Source organism: Dasypus novemcinctus, chromosome 2 (genome assembly GCF_030445035.2).
Source record: "Dasypus novemcinctus isolate mDasNov1 chromosome 2, mDasNov1.1.hap2, whole genome shotgun sequence".
NCBI lineage: Eukaryota > Metazoa > Chordata > Mammalia > Cingulata > Dasypodidae > Dasypus > Dasypus novemcinctus.
This window is the reverse complement of record NC_080674.1, coordinates 186,847,956-186,867,107: the sequence shown is the minus strand read 5'-3', so window position 1 is coordinate 186,867,107 and position 19,152 is coordinate 186,847,956. Positions and strand designations below refer to the sequence as shown.

The 19,152-nt window shown below is 60.3% G+C and overlaps 1 protein-coding gene across 4 annotated transcripts; it reads right to left on the bottom strand.

Annotated features, from left to right (window-relative positions):
- Positions 1-9,621: 9,621 nt before the first annotated feature.
- TSPAN17 (tetraspanin 17) lies at positions 9,622-18,288 on the bottom strand. Of its 4 annotated transcripts, none has more exons than XM_058282692.1 (9): positions 18,088-18,279; positions 14,775-14,825; positions 14,531-14,677; positions 13,533-13,703; positions 11,739-11,864; positions 10,994-11,041; positions 10,331-10,444; positions 10,174-10,235; positions 9,622-9,673 (listed from the first exon to the last, which is right to left on the bottom strand). In XM_058282692.1, exons 1-9 carry the CDS (start codon positions 18,172-18,174, stop codon positions 9,637-9,639), a joined length of 843 nt encoding a protein of 280 aa, XP_058138675.1. In that variant the 5' UTR covers positions 18,175-18,279; the 3' UTR covers positions 9,622-9,636. The 4 variants fall into 4 exon arrangements, with proteins under 4 accessions (XP_058138675.1, XP_023445040.2, XP_058138664.1 ...); XM_023589272.3 differs by having other exon boundaries at positions 10,331-10,447; positions 18,088-18,276; XM_058282681.1 differs by lacking the exons at positions 9,622-9,673; positions 10,174-10,235; positions 10,331-10,444 and adding an exon at positions 10,454-10,792 and having other exon boundaries at positions 13,533-13,667; positions 18,088-18,288.
- Positions 18,289-19,152: the final 864 nt, after the last annotated feature.

Sequence of the window (19,152 nt, the reverse complement as noted above, 5' to 3'; positions counted from 1 at the left end):
ACTCAGAGCCTGGCACGGGGCCTGACCCAGCTTTAGAGGGTCCTCCCTTGCCGCCCCCCTCCCCCACTGGAATGCCATCCCAGAATTCAAATGCCCCTCCCACACTGCGCCCTGCCCCAGGCCCGAGGCTGAGATGCGGAGCTGCTCGCCCACCGTCTGCTCTTCCCGCCCCAGCGTCCGGGCAGGAGGCAGCACGCGGGCGCCGGGGCGGCCAGCAGAGGCAGTCGCAGGTTTCCCTGGTAAGCGGAGGGGCCTGCTCCGCGCCTCCCTGCCCGCCCCCCGGCCCCGCGCCCGCCTCGGGGTGAGCGTCCCTCGCTAGCACCTCCCGCCCCATTCGTTCCCATTAGCCGCTGTCCACACTGGGCCGGAGGGAGAGCAATTACCAGAGCTGGCCACTGAACCGTGCTAATGAGGATGTGCTCGGCCCGCTGGCTGCGGGGACCGTGGCGAGGGCCAGGGGGACCTTCAGGCTCCCCAGGCACCTGCAGGAAGGCGCGGGGGATGGGAGGCAGGCCCAGGGGGGACTGCGGGAGATGCCCCTCCGGAAGGGGAGACCCCGGGAGTCCCGGTTTAGCTCAATCTGGGCAGAAGAGTGGAGGAAGCAGCCGGGCTTGGGGGCTTGGGGGCTCAGGGGAGCAGAGCTGGCACGCTGAGAAGGGCTTTCCCACACCTGGCCAGGCCGGGGCTCCAGGCCTCCCGCCCCTGAGCCTGGGCTGGGGTTCCTCCAGCTCAGACAGCTCCTGCAAAGCTCCCAGACACCTTCACTCTCCACCCAGACAGAAAAAAAGCAGTCCTGCCCCGGAGCACCGACGGCCCTCCGGCCTCCGGGTGATTCTGACAACGCTAAATCGCAGGGAAAAGATGCTCGACCTCGGGCTGATAATGAAAGCAATGCAAATGAAAACCTCAAGAAGGGAAGCTTTCCTTTCATCAGGTCAGGTAAAAGGTGGATAAAGCCAAGACGGGTTCTGGCCCGGGGGAAGGGGCAGGGGGGGGATCCCTGCCTTATATTATTCCTGGAAATGTAAATGGGTATGACCTCCTCAGGGGGCAATTTGGCAATATCTATGTAAATTAAAAATGCTCGTGCCCTTTAACCCAGCAACTCTCTTCCAAGAATTTATCCCAAGGAAATACAAGCGTCCAAAGATTGAAGTACAAAAGTGCTCACTGCACGGGGGTTTGTCAGGGCCAAAACCTGCAAGCAGCCTGTATGTCCACCAGGAGGGCCTGGCAAATAAATCACACACGACGGACAAGCCGCAACTTCCTCACTGCTGGAGGGGCATGAGCGTAGCACCCCCTGGAATTGTTACAGAGAGCAGATAAGGTAACCGGAAGTGCTTAGAGCAGAGCCCAGCTCACAGCCAGTAATAAATTCTTGAAATGATTACGGATTTGCAGTGGTTGAAAAGAATTGGGTGGATCTACACACCCTGATAATTCACTATCTCCCAGGAATGCTGGTCAGTGAAAAATGCAGACCTAAGAGCCAGCTAAGGGCCGCCGGTTGCGCAGGTATGTAGATTTTGCTCTCCTTTGCTGTGGGGTTTTTTGTTTGTTGTTTTTGAGGCGATCTGCTTTTTCTTTTTTAACTTATGATTACAGTTCTATTATAGCAAAAAAGACACAAATCAGAATCAGCCGGAGGGAGACACGCAGCGGGTGACGTCTGGGAGGGTCCCTGCCAGGAAGTGGGATGGAGTCACGCACACGCTCTGACGGGTGGCGGCACTGCCCACCTGGGGCGCTCCCCCTAGCTTTCCCGTGGGGCGCTGTGAGTGGAGTCTCATTCCGAGGCCTGACTGATCGCCTCCCGGCCACCCACGTGCTTGGGCCCAGTCTCAGCTCCCTGCACTCCCCAGAGGGGGGCTGACTCGACTGGGCTTAGAGCCCCCACCCTCTCAACACATGGGTGATCTCTTCAGCCTGGCCAGCTTCGCCCTGAGACTACCCGGGCTGGCCCGCCCCGAATTAGCTCATTAAAATATGGGGGGGGGGGTAGCGTGAATAAAGAAAGGCCCCTCTATTGCTCAGGAAATCTCCTTTGGAAAGCCGAGACCAACTCAGGGAGGACGAAGGTGGGACGGCAGCACCTGCCTGCAGGGAGCGGAAGCAGGCCAGGGCGAGAGGGGCCTTTGTGCACATCCTTCTGCACAGTTTGCTGTTCTTATCCACACGCCCGCGCCCCCTGCTCCCCCTGTGGTGATCCTCCTGTCGGCACACCAGAACGCAAGCCCCCCCAGGACAGGGACCGGCCCAGGGCGGACAGCGGCTTCCCCACACCTGACGTCAAACACGGCCAGGCAAACGCGGGCAGACGTAGGCTACTCGCCGAGCTCAGTTCCACGGGGCGCCCCTGCCTGCTCCCCGAGCACGACTTCCACGGCACCCCCTCGGCCTTGGTGGGGAGGGAAGCTGGAGCAGCCCGGGGAGGCCGCAAGGAAACCAGCGCTCCGAGCGGGAGGCAGCCCTAGAGAGCCAATTTGCAGAGAGGAAGTTTCGGGCACCACCACCGGGTGTCCAGCCTCCAGTAGGGGCTGGTCACTTGGCCATGGCAGGGTCCCTCTGCGCGCGGGGGGCCCACGTCACCGCCTCTCTGCTTGACTGCACGGGGGACCACGGAGCCATTGCCGTGGCAACAGCCTGGGCAGTGCCAAGAGATTAATTGGGCAGCGCTGACCCCCCGGCGGGCCGAGGTCCAGGTCCCCGGATCTGCAGTAGCCGCTGCCCAGGCAGAGGAGCAGAGATGAGGTGACCAGATTTGCAGCCACCCTGCCTTCCTTGCTCCTCCTACCCTGCCATGCAGTGAGGTGAGGTTTTTTTTTTAAGATTTATTTTATTTATTTTCCCCTGCCCCCCCCCCGCATTGGTTTGCACTCATTGTCCACTCTCTGTGTCCTTTCACTGTGTGTTCTTCTGTCTTGTCTTCTCTTTAGGCGGCACTGGGAACCGATCCTGGGACCTTCTGGAGTGGGAGAGAGGCGCTCAATCTCTTGCGCCACCTCAGCAACCTGGTCTGCTGTGTCTCTTGTTTCTCTTCTGTGTCTCTCTTTGTTGCGTCATCTTGCTGCACCAGCTCTCCACACGGGCCAGCACTCCTGCACGGACCAGCACTTCACGTGGCCCGCTCTCTGCTCAGGGCAGCTCGCCGTGCAGGCCAGCCTCCCTTCACCAGGAGGCTCCAGGAATTGAACCCTGGATCTCCCATATGGTCGACAGGAGCCCAATCACTTGAGGCACATCTGTTTCCCTGCAGTGAGATTTTTACAAGAACCTTGGAGTGGAAAGAACCCCAAAGTGCAAACAGCCTGATTGTCCACCATCAGACAGAGAGGCCACCCACAGCCTCGCCTTGCTGGGACCTAGCCCTGCAGTCGCGTGAAGTGGCCCAGCTTTATATGCGTGGACATGGCTGGGTCTGAAAAACACGTGGTTGGGGGTTGTTGGGGTGGGTGGGAAGCTGCAGTATGATGGGGACATATCCTGCCATTTCAACATAGGCACAAAACGATACTAAACCTTTCTACTGGTGGTACATAACAAGTATGTTCACTTTTTCTTTTTTCCTTTTCAAGTGAAAGGTCCAGAAGAATAGCTGTCTCACAGCTGTGGTGATCTCTGGGGGAAGGGAGGGCGGAGGGGAAGAGAATGGGACATTAAAGGGACCTTGGTTTTAGCCATCATGTTCTAATTCTTTTAAGTAGCCTGGGGTCCTGTTTTGCTGCACTATCAAAAACGATTTAGGGAAGACGATGTGGCTCAGGCTATTGAGCTCCCACCTACCACATGGGAGGTCTGGGTTTGGTTCCCAGTGCCTCCTAAAGATGAGCAAGACAGCGAGCTGATTCAATGGGCTGGTGTGGCGAGCTGATGCAACAAGATGATGCAACAAGAGACACAAGGAGGAAAACACAATGAGAGACACAACAAAGCAGAGAATGAAGGTGGCTCAAGCAATTAGGCACTTTCCTCTCACATGGGAGGTCCCAGGTTTGGTTCCCGGTACCTCCTAAAAAAAAAAAAAAAAGACCTGCACACAACAAACAGCCACAGCAAATGCAAACAACAACAGGGTAGAGAGAAATAAATAAAATGAGTCTTTTTTTAAAAAAACAATTTAAAATTCAAGTAAAAAGTCTTTGCTTCATCTCATTTTTTCAGCAAGGTCCTCTCTGACCACCATGTGTTGTTTTGTTCTGTTTTTCTTATTTCTCCCCTCCCCCCCCGCCCCCAGCTGGTTGTCTGCTGTGTCCCCTCGTTGTATGTTCTTCTGTGTCTGTTGTATTCTCACTGGGCGACTCCAGGAACCCATCCTGGGGCCTTCCGGAGTGGGATAGAGGCGACCATTTTCTTGCTCCCTAGTTCTCTGCGTCTCATATTGTCTCTTCTCTGCGTTTCTCTTTGGTTGCGTCCTCTTGCTGCGTCAGCTCTCCATATGGGTGGCACCACTCCTGGGTGGTCTGTCCTCCTGTGAAAGGCTACACTCCTTTTGCATGGGGGTCACTCCTTGCGCAACAGACGCCCCTGTGCAGGGCGACACTCCTTGCGGGCGGCAGCACTCCATGTGAGCCAACCCTGGACCTCCTATATAGTAGGTGGACGCTCTATCTGTTGAGCCACATCCACTTTCCTGTTTTAACACCCAGTCCTGCTCCAGCACTCCAGCACTTCCAGTGCCTCTTACTTGCGCGATAAGTTTTTCGTAGCACTTTCCACTTCCTAACAGCTTATTACTCACCCTGATGCTCGTCGTGCATTGTTTTTGTGCTTCCACTAGGCCAGGGCTCTGCCAGCTCCAACCCACGAGGCAACAGCCCACTGCCTGTTTTTCACAGGGCCCAAGCGTGACAAATGGTTTCATTATATTTTGGATGAATCCTTTTTTAAAATATTATGGTCTTACTTTTTTTTTTTTTTTTTAATGCCTTTACTGTTTTTAAAAAAACTTTTTATAAAGATGTGTTTTTATTAGGGCAGCTGTAGGTTTACACAAAAATCACGCAGAAAAGTCCAGAGTTCCCAGATACCAACCCCCCAGTTTTCCCTATTAACGCTTTGCATTGGCAATACCTTCCTTACAGTTGATGAACTCATATGTTATATTAATTATATTAATAACTATAGCCCATCATTCACATTAGGTTCACTTCGTACTGTATGTAGAGTTCTTCGGTTGGGTCTTTTTAAAAAAAATTTTATTGTAACATAAATGCAACCTAACTTTCCCATTTTAACCAGTTTCAAATAACCATTTCCATGGTGTTAGTTACATTCACGATGTTGTGCTGCCGAAACCACCATTCCCAAATCTGAAGGCTTTTTGCTTCCATCATCTGGCTGAGGGGTTCTGGAGATGGTTGGTGGGGTGGGTGGTGGATACTGTTCTGGAACATTCCTTTTGAAAGTCCTCAGGGGCAGGGGCTGGTCCCACCTGGCTTCCTGATGGCTCTGATCACTGAGCTGAATTTTTAGGTTTTATGCATTTTAATAGTTGAAAAAAAATCTAAAGAAGGATGGTATTTTGTGACATATGGAAATGAGGCAAAATACAGATTTCAATGTCCATACAGATTTCAAGGTCCATACAGTTTTCCTGGAGCACAGCCACGCCCATTCGTTTACACAATGTCTAGGGCTACTTTCCCGCGGCAATAACAGGCTTGCATAATTGCGCGCCAGAGCTTAGGGTCTGCAGAATCTAAAATAGCTGCTCTTTGGCCCTTTGCAGAAAGCGTGGCAGACCCTGCTCTAGATGGTGAGCTCCACGGTGGCAGGGTCTTTCTTTTGTTCTCTTTTGTACCCCTCAAGTGCCTCCCCAGTGCCCTGTCGGTGCTGGGTGCAGTCTGTTGAGCGAGTGAATGCAAGTGGGGGGCGGAGCACCCCGTCGGGAGCCCCTGCTCTGTCTGGGGTTGGGGGTGGCTCAGATCCCTGGGAGCCTAGGAAGGAATCCTGGGGGCCGGCTGTGCTCTTTGCTCCCAACCCCTCCAGGAGATGGGGCAGAAGGTGGCAAGGACTGGGTTTGGTACCGGCAGGGTGGGGCTCCGCGTTTGCGGAACGCCGCGGCGGGCCCTGCTGCGTCTCGGACCTGCCCCCGCTCCCCGGGCTGGCGCCGTCCCGCGGCCGCGTGCGCGGCGCTTGGGCGCCCTCTGCTGGGGGCTGCGCGTAGCTGCCGCCGGGGCACGTGGCTGCCTTCAGCCCCCAGCGGCCGCCCCTGCCCGCCAGCACCTCGCCGGGGAGACGCAGCTGCTGGCCCGCTGAGGCCCTTCGGGTCTGTCTTGGTTCCTCCCACCTCTCTGCCTGGTACTTCTGGAAACCCTTCCAGGCTCAGCGTCATGGAAGTGGCACCTAGAAGATTCCCTGGGACGTGCCAGGCCTGCTCCTGCCCCTGGATTTTGCACTTTCAGTTCCCTGTACCAGGAAAAGCTCTTCCTCCAAATATCCACGTCGCTCACTCCCCCACTCCCTCATGCCCAAGGCCACCCCTCAGGAAGGCCTTCCCTGAGCATACTGTGTAAAATAGCCCCATGGCCCTACAACCTGTGGTCCCTATTTCTCTAGCCCTGCTTTACTTCTTTAAAATACATATTTTTTCCCCTGCTCCCCCTTCTCCCTACCCCCCCCACACACACACACTGTATTTGCTATCTGTGTGATTTTTTATATCTATTTCTCTTTTTCCTTCTCATTTTCTCTCCTCTAGGATTCACTGGGATTTGATCCTGGGGACCTCTGATGTGGAGAGAAGGTCCCTGTCACCTGTGCCACCTCAGTTCCTGGTCTCTGCTGCGCTTCACCTTGACTCTCCCCTTCGTCTCTCTTCTGTTGCGTCATCATCTTGCTGCGTGACTCACTCGCGCAGGCACTGGCTGCGTGGCTCGGTGTGCAGGCACTGGCTCGCTGCATGGGCACTTGCGGGCACTTCGCTCACCACGTGTGCACTCACACAGCACTCGGCTCGCCACGCAGGCGCTCTGCTCACCACGCGGGCACTGGCTCGCTGCGTGGGCACTCGCACGTGGGCGGCTCACCACGCGGGTCAGGAGGCCCTGGGTTTGAACCCTGAACCTCCCATGTGGTCTTCACAGCCCAGGATACTGCCTTGCCCCATGAGCGTGTGTTTCCTGTACATTTGGAGAGCCTGTCTCTCTGGACAAGTGTCCCTTACTTTGGGGACAGGAAGTTTGCCTCTAACAAGCCTTGGGGCACCTAGCAGCGATCATCATGTGCTTGTCGACACACATACACACATTGCACTGTTAGCAGATATTCCTGATCTGCCTCTGCCAAGAAACCAGGGGTCCCACAAGTGCAAGGGCAGGTCTGAGCTGCCCCGTGACCCCAGCCTCTGGCTGGGTCCTACCCAAATGAATGACAGGGAATGGGGATGAGTGGATGGATGAATACATGGGGGACTGGATGGATGGGTGGGTGGGTGGGTGAGTGGATGGATAGATGGGTGGTTGGTTGAGTGGGCGGTGAGTGGATGGATGGGTGGGTGGTGAGTGCATGGATAAGTGGGTGGATGGATGAGTGGTTGGGTGGTGGATGGATGGGTGGGTAGCTGGGTGGACGGGTAGATGCTACGTAGCAGAATGAGCTTTGGAGAACTCTGGGTCGGTGGCCAGGGTCACAACCACTCCTACCAAGTCACTCCCTTCCCATCTCATCAATCTTGTTTCCAAGTCTCCCTTACTTGTGTCCTCTGGCCCTCGCCCATTCCCACCTCCCCATCCTTCTTGCAAAGCTTGCCCTGGCCTCAGGCTCTACGGCAAGTGCTACCGCTGCCCGGGACACTGTCCCCCAGGGCTTCCAGAGATGACTCCCCTCCCTGAGCACTGCAGCAAGGCAGCCCTTCTCCCAGGTTCCCCAGCTGTCACTTATTTTCTTCATAGCACATATGGCAAACAAGAATGCTGCTTTGTCCTCTTGGGTTTTGTCTGCATCCCCCCGTTAAGTGTGTAAGCTCCATGAGTACAACATCCTGGCTCTTTCTTTTCCCCATATGGGCAGGACTCAAGAAGATGCTCGACTCACGGTTGGAAATGTTTACACGACTGCCACCTACTGGTGATGCTCTGCACCTGCAGGCTGCACCCCCGTTTATCCGTTTATCCGAGGGGCAAAGTGGGCATGGTGCCAGCCCCAGCCAGAGGCCCGAGTTGGGCACCTCCTCCCAGCTGCACCCTCTGGGCAACCACCCTCCCCCCATGTGAGTCACAGTTTCCTCATCAGGAAAAGAATCTCCACCTGACAAGGGTGCTGGGCGTTTGAGAGAGACCGCGAAAGTGAAAGCATCTGAAGTTAGAAAGTGCTAGACTCACGCGGGATATTGTGAGCTGCATTGCATTTATTGTGACACAGAAACCATCCTCCACCAGCACCTGATCCCAGGACACCTCCCAGCCTGCTCCGGGCAATCGTGATGCTGGGTGCGTGCCCCTCCCCACGCCACCCACCTGGCCCCAACCCCAGCAAGTCTGAGAGCAGAACTGCTGAGGCCGTGGTGGGTAGCTGTCCCAGAGGGATCCACAGTGACGCAGGGGTCAGAGCTTGCCCCCACGCATTTTCTTTGGCTTGCAGGTTTGTTTTTGTTTTTAATTTGTTGCCAACATTTAAAAATCAGTCTAATTTCCCACAAAAATCTGAATCTCTGGTTTCTCCAGATTTCTGACATGAGGCCCACCCTTTCCCAGTAACTACAACTGAATGGCAGCTGCCATCTTTAGCTGGGGATCCCTGCTTGTTTGCCATAGTCCCCACCACCCCCTACTGGCTCCTAAGGCCAGCTGCCATTAGCAACTTGACTGTGCAAATATACTTCTCACAAAGCAATGTCTCCACGTCCATTCTCCATTCACACTGGGAACATCAAAGTCACGCTGCAAAGGCCTCAGAACTCAGAAGCCTTCTCCCTTCCTCTCTCTAACTTACCTGGCCCTGAGGGCCCTGAGTTTGTGACCCCTGGACTAGCCTAGCACCCTCCTTTCATCCCCAAAAGGCAGCCCAGGTTGGGTTAGAGCAGACTCCCACACACCTCTCCGCACAGCTGGTAAGAGGCAGAGCTGAGAGCGGCAGCCGGACTTCCCAAGTCTGAGCCGGTGTGCTGCTGTCGAAGCTTTCAAATTCCCTGAGCCCCAGAGGCCTAGAAACAGGGTCGGAGCAGCAGGTGTGCGGCTCTCAGGTCTGAGGTCGCAGGAGGAAGAGGCGGGACCCAGGCAATGCTGTGCGGGGCGCCCTCTGGTGGGGCGAGGCAGCGCTGCGCGCCCGCCATCCCTTGCTGAAGTCCATTCCGAGCTCCGGGCCTCTCTCCTGGGTGCTCTGGCCCCCATCTCGGCCCCCAGCCGTGCAGGGCCCGTCCCAGGCTGCACCCTCCTGTCCTGGGGAACGTTCCACTGAAGATCCGGTGGGGGGCCAGGTTGACATTCTTCAAGAGATGCTGAGAATCTGGACTTTCATGTGAAACTGACCAAGTTTTAAAGGATGGCTCCAATGTATAAATTCCCCAGGCCAAAGGAAACACATCGGCAGGGTGGGTGTGCGCCGGGGACCCCGGCCAGAGGGCTCGGCAGAGGCACGTGGCCAGCAGAGCCTCTGACACGGTGGGCGGGAGCCGGTGGGTTTCATAGGTTTTGTTTATTTGAGCGGTTTGTAGCCATCGTGACGTCTGATCCTGAGAGGCAAGCAAGGGAGAGAAAACCCTTGGACCCATTTTCGAGTCTGGGTCGCTGAGGCCGAGTGGGCGACCGGCTGGCTCCCAGCCGGCAGAGACGCGGGCTCTGACGTCACGGGCGGCAGGAGGCCCCAAAGCCTGATCCCCGGCAGTCATGCACAGAACCCGGATGGAGGAGCAGGTGCAGCCTCCCCCCCCCAACGGTGCCCACCCGCCCCAACTGGCCTGGGCCCTCCTAGTGCCCTGGAGGGCCTGGCACCCTTCCATCGCTGGGCACACCCACCCACACACCCCTTTCACGGTCATGGCCCAGAGCACCCGCCCCGCCCAGGCCCAGGTGGCTTTCCCCATGGGTGCACAGCGCACCCACACGGGAGCCCCGCGGTGGGGGAGGGGGCTCGGGTCCAAGCAGAAGCATCTCCTGCCGCCTGGCCTGTCACGGGCACCGTGGGGCCCCGGGCGGGCCAGGAGGGTGGCGGTGGCCGGTGTGGCGGCCTCACCAGTTGGCCTTCACCGCCTGGATGTCACTCACGAGGTTCTGGGCCAGGCAGATGCCAAAGATCTGGAAGACAGAGGGCAGGAGTCGGGGAGGCTGCTGAGGGGCTCGGGGGCGGCCTGGGGCCTGGGGCGGGGAGGTGGGGGGGTGCCCGGCAGCACCTGGAGGAGGGCGATGCCCACGAAGACCCCCGCCACGACGATCAGGTTGTCCTGCAGCCACTTCTCAAACTGGCCCACGCAGCCCTTGGTGTAGATGGAGCCCTGCTGCTCCAGCTCCTGGGGACACACGCCGCGGCCTCATCTCAGACGCCCCTCCGCCCTGCTCTCCCCCCCGCTGGCCAAGCTCGCCCGCCCCGGCCCCGCTCGCCGAGCACCTGCTGCCTGTGGGCTCTGGGCGCGGCTGCCCTCCTCCTTCTCCTTGGGCTCCGTGCAGCCACACCCCCCGCTCCCACCCTCTGGGGGCGCAGCCCTCCGTCCCATCACCTCCCTTCCTTCGCTTTCTCCCAAGCCCTTGGCTGAAACCGCTGCCGGGATGTTCACGCGGACTGACTGATGTGTGCGCTTCCTGGAATGCGGGGCCGGCAGGCTGCCTGACAGCCTGTCTGTCTGTCCGACTGAGCACTGGGGCCCCAAAGTCGAGGGTCAATGCTGGGCAAGCAGTAGAGCTGAGCCCCGGGGCCTGGGGGGGTCCTGGACTTCAGGCCCCCACCCCCTGGCAAGGGCCCCCCATCCCAGTGCCCCCGCTGCACCCCCAGCCCCGTCACCCTGGCCCGGTCCCGGAGCTTGCCTCCCTAGCCCTATCCCCCAGGCTAGCCCCCTCACCAGTTTGAGCCGGATGTCATAGCCACACTGGGTGTTGAGGACATCCTCCTGAGGAGAGAAGGCTGCTCAGCGACCTGGGAAGCAGGGACCACTGTCCCCGGGGCCATCAAGAGGCCCCTCTTGGAAGGAGACCTGGCCTTGGCCACCGCTCTGAAGCCAGCCCCAGGCGCCAGGCTGTGGGGCTGCGGAGCTGGCGCGGGGCGCCCCCTGCTCAGAGCCCTGCCCGTTGCAGCTTGCAGGAACGGGGAGCCCTGGCCTTGGTGTTTTGGGTGAGCTTGCCTGGGTGGGGTCCCAGTGAGAAGAGGCCCTGCAGGGCGCCAGACGAAGGTTAGAGCCGCGCCCCGGCCCCGCACCTGAGCATGGGGTCCCGCGGCGTGGCGGCCAGCCAGGGCCCAGGCAACGCTCGCTGTGCCCCCCACCCACGGCTGAGGGAGCGACGCCAGCCCCCAGCCCCGGGGCACCCGCAGCCCAGGCCGGGAGCCGCATTTAGGCGTGAAGACGGGGTGCAAGGAGCCCTCTGGGCCCGTCCCCACCACCGTGGTCCTGCCATTTCGGGTCTGGCTGGGGAGGGAAAGCAGCCCGGCCCCAGCAGCCCACCGCCACCGACTCCCCCGCCGGAGGGGGCACCCCCGGGGAAAACGGCCTCCCCACAACTCCCTGGCCCCCAGAGCAGGGGCGAGCAAGCAGGGGCGTGGGGTGGGGTCTCCCCAGCTGGGGCCTGGCCGCCGGGATGCCGCCGACTCACCGCGGGGTCCCGGACGCAGCAGGAGAAGGGCACCCCGCAGCGCTCCCGGCTCGGGTTCAAGTCAGTGCAGTTGAAGTAGATATTGAGGTTCCAGTCGTTGGGCCCTCGGGCTCCACAGCAAGACCACTGGGAGGCGGATGGGGGAGCCCCAGGTGAGCCAGGCGCAGGGTCGTCCCGGCACCAGAGACCCCCCCCACCCAGGAGGCTGCCAGGCCCAGCAGGGTCAGGGCTCTAGGCTCCTGGCCAGGTTGGTGGGGTAGTGGGGTCTGGGAAGGGGGTCCTGGCCCCCCACCCCGAGAGATGGAGGGGGCGAGGATGTGGGCTCAGGGACAGGGGCTCCCTCGGGGCCCCCCTGAGTGGGGCAGGTGCTGGGCCAAACTCCATGGGAACGGGGCCGCCGCGTCTGCAGAGATTCTGGAAAGAACTTCTCTTCCATTCAGGGACAGGAGAGGACTCCTGCCTCCCCCCACACACACCCTCCCTTCCCACCACCCTGGGATAACCATTCCCAGTCCGCTCCCGTCCCCCGTCCCCACACTGAGCACAGGGCAGGTGCTTCGTAAATGCCTGATGTCACCATCCGCGTCCTCCGTCACCTCCCACCCCGGACCATTCTGTGCCTCCGCCCTGGGTGCAGGCGATGGTCGGTAGGGCGCCTGCCTGGCAGGGAACCAAGAAGCTCAAGCGCCAGCGGAGAAGACAGGAGCACCGACCCTGAACTGACGGGGGCAGTGCAGGCTGCCACAAAGCCTGAGCGCGTGGGCTGCGGGCCGCCGGGGCCGGCCAGGAGCCGCCGGGCAGCAGCAGGCCGGCCCCCCTTCCCATCGCAGCTCCTTCTCCTCCTTCCGGGCTTGGCTTCGAGGTTCCGGCCTCAGAATCTCCTCCCTCCATCCTCGCCCGGACCACAGTCTATAATTAGGTATGAATTTCTGGCTTGTTCATCGTCTGTCTCTGCCCCCCGCCTCGGCCATCCCCACGAGGACGGGTCCCAGGCTTGCTTTGCTGTCAAATCCCCAGCCCAGGACCTGGCAGGTCTGAGGTCCACGGGACTGCGCTGAACAAACAGGGTCATCAAATCGGAACGCCTGGCGGCACGTCTCTCTGCACCCTGGCCCGAGAGCTCCTGGGAGCGGGCCCCAGCTTGGTTCTATCCCTGGGTCCCAGAGCAGACTCCTGGCAGTGCATGGCACCGGCTGCGTGTGACCGTGGGTGACCGTGACTGGGTGTGAACGTGAGAACATGCACGTGGAGGTATCTGTGATGAGTTAACTGGCCATCAACGGCGTCACAGGGGCTAGCTGCAAGCCTGATGGCAGTGCTTCTATCAAGGGTTGTGAAAAAATAGGTTCAGAGGCCAAATAAATGATGGAAGTGAGGGAAGAGGGCCGATTAGGTGTAAGAAAATACAGGGTGCTGGGGACAGTGGTGAACAGAGAGCCCCTGGACCAGTGAGGGGGGCAAGTGGCAACACGGCCCCAGCCTTTACTGTGACTTGGGGTGTAACAGATGGGGAAACTTGGTATGTGTAGGGAAAATTCCTCCATTTAAGTGTGCCGTACGTCCTGGCCTGGGGGCTGCCAGCTAGAAGCCTCTGACCTCAGTTTCCCAACCCTGTGCAGGGCTAGCGGCGCTGGCTTCTCCCCAGACAGGGGGCCTTCCGGTCTCTTATCAGGGGCTCCCAGCCAGGCCCGGGAGGGTGAAGGAAGGTCCCAGCACACAGGGCACCTGCTCCCTCACTCAGCCACCGGCCAGGTGCCTCCTGCCTGGCCCCCGGCAGCTGCACGCTGGACTCACATATTCCTGAGCAAAGTCAATGAGGTTCTGGAGGTCAATGTCGTCCCGGTAGGCCTTGACGTTGTTGTTGATGAAGAGGTTGAGCTGGTCGCGAATCCAGTCCTTGAAGACAAAGGCCAGGATCCCGGTAGCCAGCTCCAGGAAGAAGATGAGGCCGAGGAACACGGAGAACTGGGTGGGCCACATGGGCAGGTGGGGGGGCAGGAGCAGAACTCTGAGGACCCCACGCTCCAGCGCCACCCCCGGACCCCGCCTGGGGCTGCTAGGGGGCGCGACTACCGCCACAACCACAGAGTCCCGAGAGCGCCTCCGAGGGCCCCCGCTATTATTTTAGGGCTGTTTTATGACGTCAGAGGCCCCGCGGCTCTCCCCGATGCGTCCACTCCCTTCCTTCGGTAATCACACCTGTTTCCTCTGAGAAACTACCCTCCGCTCCTACCGCCACTTCCTGCAGTTGGAGGAGCTGGCTCCACCCCCTTCGTCTGCATGTGCCCCAAGTCACCAATCAGAACACTGCCTCCCCCCAGGCTGCAGGGATTGGTCCAGAGACAGCCAATCAGAACTAAGCAGATTCTATAAAAGGCCTGAACAGGCCAACTGAGAAGAGCACCTCAGCTCAGGTAGGATACAGCTCAGGGAGGATACCCGGGAGGGGGAGAAGCCACGCCTGCCAGGGGACAGCCCTCCACCACGCGGGGAATGGAGCCAGCTCAGGGGGGCTGAGAAAGGGCTGACATACTGGCAGCCCCTGGATCCAAAGGTGCCTGCAGCTGGCTCACCCTGGACTTTCCATTCCCTGAGCCAACAGAGACCTTTTAGGGCTTAGGACCCGGAGTTTTCAGTCACCCACAACACAAAGGATCCTAATAAATTTAGATAATAAGAATATAATCAGTGGTGCCACAGTCACTTAATAATGAAGCCACTCACTCCTAAACCTGGACTATGTAAGAGCTGGGTGGAGGGAGGCTGGGGTCCCACCCGCTGGGGACACTTACAAACTTGAGCAGGAAGGTGTTCTCCCGGAGCGCCCCGATGCAGCCGGCAAAGCCCAGCACCGACATGACGCCCCCCACCACCACGAAGAGCCACACCGGGTCGAGGCCGCCCAGATCCGTCAGCGCCGAGATGTTGGAGAGAACGCCCTGGGCCAGGGGAGCAGAGGCAGAGCAGGGGCTGGGCCTCCCCCCTTCCTACTGCCCGTGCCCCCCCAGCCCTCCCCCGCCCTCCCTGCAGCCTTACCTTCTCACCCCAGGCCCAGAGGCCAATGGCCAGGAACAGAGCTCCCAGCACCTGCAAGAGCAGCAGGGAAGAGCAGGGGGGGCTAGGCTTCAGCCCCCACTGGGAGCCCCTCCCCCAAGTTCTCAGGCCCCCAGGAAGTGAGGGATGTGGGGGAGGGGGGAGAGGTGTGGGCTTAGAATCAGGATGCCACCCGCTCCTAACCTTGGGATGAGCGCCATCAGAGTCCCCTCCTTGGAAGTCAAAATGGGAGCGGAGGGCTCTCCAGCTACACCCTCCAGGCAGCGGCGCCACCCCCCTCACCCCGCCCAGAGCCAAGGCCCCCAACACCTCCTCTCTGCGCCTTTCCCAATCCAGCCTTCCTGCCACCCGGCAATTCTACAACTGCCCTACCCTGTCCCACCATCCTTCCAAAAAATTCCCCCTAACCTCCACCTGTCAGAGTGGGTTTGTGGAAGCTCATGACCAAAGACCCCTGAACGACGAGGAATCTCAGTGCCAAGCAGGCAAGGGGCCTGGCCTGGGCCAGCGGTTTTACCCTAGAAAACATCTGCCCACCGCTCTGCCTGGGCCATCTCAAACCCAGCCCCGGGCTCCCCTGGGTGCCTCTCTCCTGGGCGTCCTCTTCTCTTCCCCTGAATGACGAGGAATCTCAGTGACCAGCAGGCAAGGGGCCCGGCCCCTGGGCGTCCTCTTCTCTTCTCCACCACCCTGCCTTAACTCCTTATGGGGAAGAGCCCCGGATGTCAAGTCCGGGTCCCCGCTTTGTGCCTCAGAGGGAGACAACACCTCCTACCCGCAGGCCACCTCCTCAGCCCTCCCCACCCACACGTTTTTTCTACAGACTCCTTCCCTCAGCACGAAGCTCAGTCAGCTCCACCCACCTTTAACCACTTCCCGTGCCCTTTCTGACTCCCCTCTCCCATGCTGGGACGCTGCTGGGACTGGCCATGTGTGAAATCAAACGTCACTTTGGCCTCATCCTGCTTGACCACCCCATGGCCTTTTAGCAGGTGACTGCTTCCTCCTTCCGCAACTCCTCCACGGTTTAATTCAACACCATTCCTTCCATTGTCCCTTCCCAGGCAACAGTGCCTCCTCCCACCCCCAGCTCCAGCATCAGCCTCCTCCCTTCCTTGCCTTCCGGTTCCACTCTGCCGGGACGCTGGCATCTCCTGGATCTCCCCCAAAACCTCTCCCTGGCTCCAGAACCCTCCTTCCAACCACCTGCTGCAGACACCTCCCCGTCCCGGCTGCCCTGCTTGCTGGGATGACAGGACGGACAAGCTCTCAGCCCTTCACTCGTGTGGGGGAAACCCAGAAAGCACAAGCCTCCTGACTGCAGAGAGCAACAGATCCTTTCAAGAAACTACGATGAGGTCACAGAGTGTGTGTTTGGTGGGGCAGAGACGTGCTTTGGAGGGTGGTGGCATTTTAGCTGTGGTTTGGAGGATGCAAAGGGGCAGCTGGGAGAAGAGTGTTCCAGGAAGAAGGATAAGCAAAGGTCCTGAGGCAAGACCAGTTTTATAGTTCAGGGAACAGAATGAAGGGCGCCTGGCTGGTTTCAGGCAGAGCGAGGGCAGCACTGTCTAGAAATGGCAGGGCCAGACCCACAGGGCATGGAGGCCATGGAATCTGGACTGTGTTCTAGGAGCACTGGGCAGCCACTGGAAGTTTCTGAGCGGTGCAGCCCAGGGCCTGCTTGACACAGACACAAACAAATAATCTCCTGGCCCATTTCATAAAAGCACATCCCTTGGGCCACCTTGACCCAAACTCCAAACTCTCCTCCTTCCTGTCAATGATGGCCCTGGAGCCCTTCGCACCTTTCCTTTCCCACCACCCAGGGTGGCCCAACTTCCCTCCTCCAGGCCTGCCTCCCATCCAGGCTCCCCACAGCAGCCAGACAGATTTACCCCCAAGACAGACAAGAGTCTGACTATCACTCCCACACAGAAGCTCTTGCCCACTGCCCCTAAAAAGCCTGCTGCCCCAGCACCCTGCCTTTTGTGCTCTGGCTCCCCACCTTCACTCCCTGTCCAGACCCCGGGAACAAGCCTGGGAATGTCCCGCCTGCCCCTTGGCACATTCAGGGCTCCCCGTGTTCAGTGTCCTGCCGCCACCTCTACCCACTGTCCACTCAGCTGTCACTTTGACTCCCACTCACTGCTGTGTGACCCTCAGCCATTGACTTAACCTTTCTGTGCCTACTTCCTCATCTGTAAAGTGGGATGATAACGAGGGAGTTAGGAGAATATAGTGAATTAGAAATCATTTAATCTGCCAAAAACCCTGAGAGGCAGACTTAGTTATCATGGACCCCTCCCAGACAGGGAAGTTGAGGCCCACAGAGAGGAGGCAACTTGCCCCACGGCCCCTCAGCTTGCCCATTAAGTGGCAGAACTAGATCTGGTACCCCCAAGCCCTGGAGAGCTGAGTGGTGCCAGGGCCCAAGGATGCAGTTGCCGGGGTGATGGCACCGGCAGCACGTGGGTAGAGGGCAGTGTCCCTCAGTCCCCTCCGAAAGGGCCTGGCATTTTGACTCAAGGCGGCAGGAGGAGACACTGCAGATGCGGCAGCCCTTGGAGAGATGGGCGGGAGGAAGGAGAAAGGCAAGATGACTCGGCAGGGCCAGGGGGCACAGATGCCACCCTGGGGGGGCCAACAGCTCCTTTCTCCGGCAGGGGCGGCCCCGCCCTGGTGCCTCCTATTTTGTTAGCTGTGGCATGTTTCATTCTGTTCCAGGCTTTCAACGGGGGAGATCCGCTCCCGGGGGGCTCTGCAGCTCCTCCCTGCCGGCCTTCTCCGGCTGGAGCGAGGAGGGCGTTTCAACCCCCACCCCCACCCGCAGGAGAACGAGCTCCCAGGCCCCGGAGCTGGAGGAGCAGGGGAGCGGGAGGGGGGCCGGGCTCTGCCCTTCGCTGCAGACTCGCCTCTTCACCCGCTAAGCCAGGGGTGGGGCTCGGGGCGAACTCCACGCCCCAAGGTAGCAAGAGCCTGGGCTGGAGAGGGGGGCCACCCGCACCCTGCGTGCTCTGGGACCTTCCAGGAAGCACCTCCCTTTCCCCTCGGCCTCGGGAACCCTGGAGCCCCCCCTCCCCAGGCGGCCGGGGCCCGCCCCCCAGTCATCAGGGCCTCTCCGCAGCTCCCTGGGGCTATCCGGGGGCGGGCGTGGAGGTGCGGGTGGAAGGATTGGGGGGGGGGGGCGGCCCCGAACCCCAAGCTCTCGTAGCAGGGAGCGGCCTCCCGCGGAGTAGGGGACTGGCCCTCCTGCCCCCGCCACCCCCGCGCAAGGCCGGGCCGACCCCACGCTCACCCAGAAGACGATGTTGAAGCCAAACAGAAAGTATTTCCCGCAGCAGCCGACCTCGGGGTCCTGGAAGTGCTGGTGCTTGCCGGGCATGGTTAGCGGCCGCCCGCCGGCCCGCGAGCCGGAGCCGCAGCCGAGGGCCGGGCCCAGCCCTCCGGGGGCCGCCCTGGGCTAGAGCCGCCCCGGGCCTAGCCCGGCGCCTGCGGCTTCAGGGCCGCGGCCACACAGAGCGCCGGTCGGGCCCCGCCCGCCCCGCAGGGACCGCCCCCGGCGCCCGGGCCGCCCCGCCCCCGGGCCTGGCCCCGCCCCCAGCCCGGCTCTAGCGCCTCCGAGCCTGGCTCCGCCCCGAGCCCCAGCCCCGCCCCCCAGCCCGTCCCCGTCCGCTCGGAGCCCCGCCCTCGAGCCTGGCTCCGCCCCCCCGGCCCGGCTCTATAGCCTCTAAGTCTGGCTCCGCCCCAACTTCCCAGCTCGGCCTCCCAGGCCATCCCCGTCCTCTCGGAGCCCCGCCCTCGACCCTGGCCCCGCCCCCTAGCCCGGCTCTAAAGCCTCCAAGTCTGGCTCCGCCCCAACTACCCAGCTCGGCCTCTCAGGCCATCCCCGTCTGCGCGGAGCCCCGCCCCCGAGCCTGGCTCCGCCCCACGCCCAGGCCGCGGCTGCGAGCTCCCCCGGCGGCGTGCGCAGCTTCGGGAGAAGCCCGGGTCTGCGGGCGGGGGCTCCCTGCCACCCACCCCGGTCCCACGTCGTCAGGGGCCGCTCGCTCGGCAGGAGTAACGGTAACTGCTTCTCTGGTGAGGGGATGTTTTTAACACGCGTGCAGGGTATTTAATCACGGCGGGGTCCAAACAGAAACAGTTTCGCTTCACGGAAACTCATCTGTCCCTCTCCCGGCTCAAACTTTGACCAGACTAGGACCCGGGTTTTGGGAGGGCAGCCGCTCCCTGCCCCCTTCGATTTTGCCATGGGCTGGCAGAACCCCCTTGGAAGTTGGGGCTTCCTAGCCTCAGCCCTCTCCCCGATTCCAATTTGGGCCGTGGTCGGGGTGTTTGGTACTTGGGGGTCTGCCCCAAGCCC

Bases quoted from the DNA above. Each gene is read 5' to 3' on its own strand.
- TSPAN17 (XM_058282676.1), bottom strand. From the start codon at position 18,174: ATGCCCGGCAAGCACCAGCACTTCCAGGACCCCGAGGTCGGCTGCTGC. The intron at 13,704-14,530 runs GTAAGTGTCCCC...TGGCCCACCCAG, and splicing joins ACACCTTCCTGCTCAAGTTT to TTCTCCGTGTTCCTCGGCCT. The intron at 11,865-13,532 runs GTGAGTCCAGCG...TCCGCCTCCCAG, and splicing joins TTGACTTTGCTCAGGAATAT to TGGTCTTGCTGTGGAGCCCG.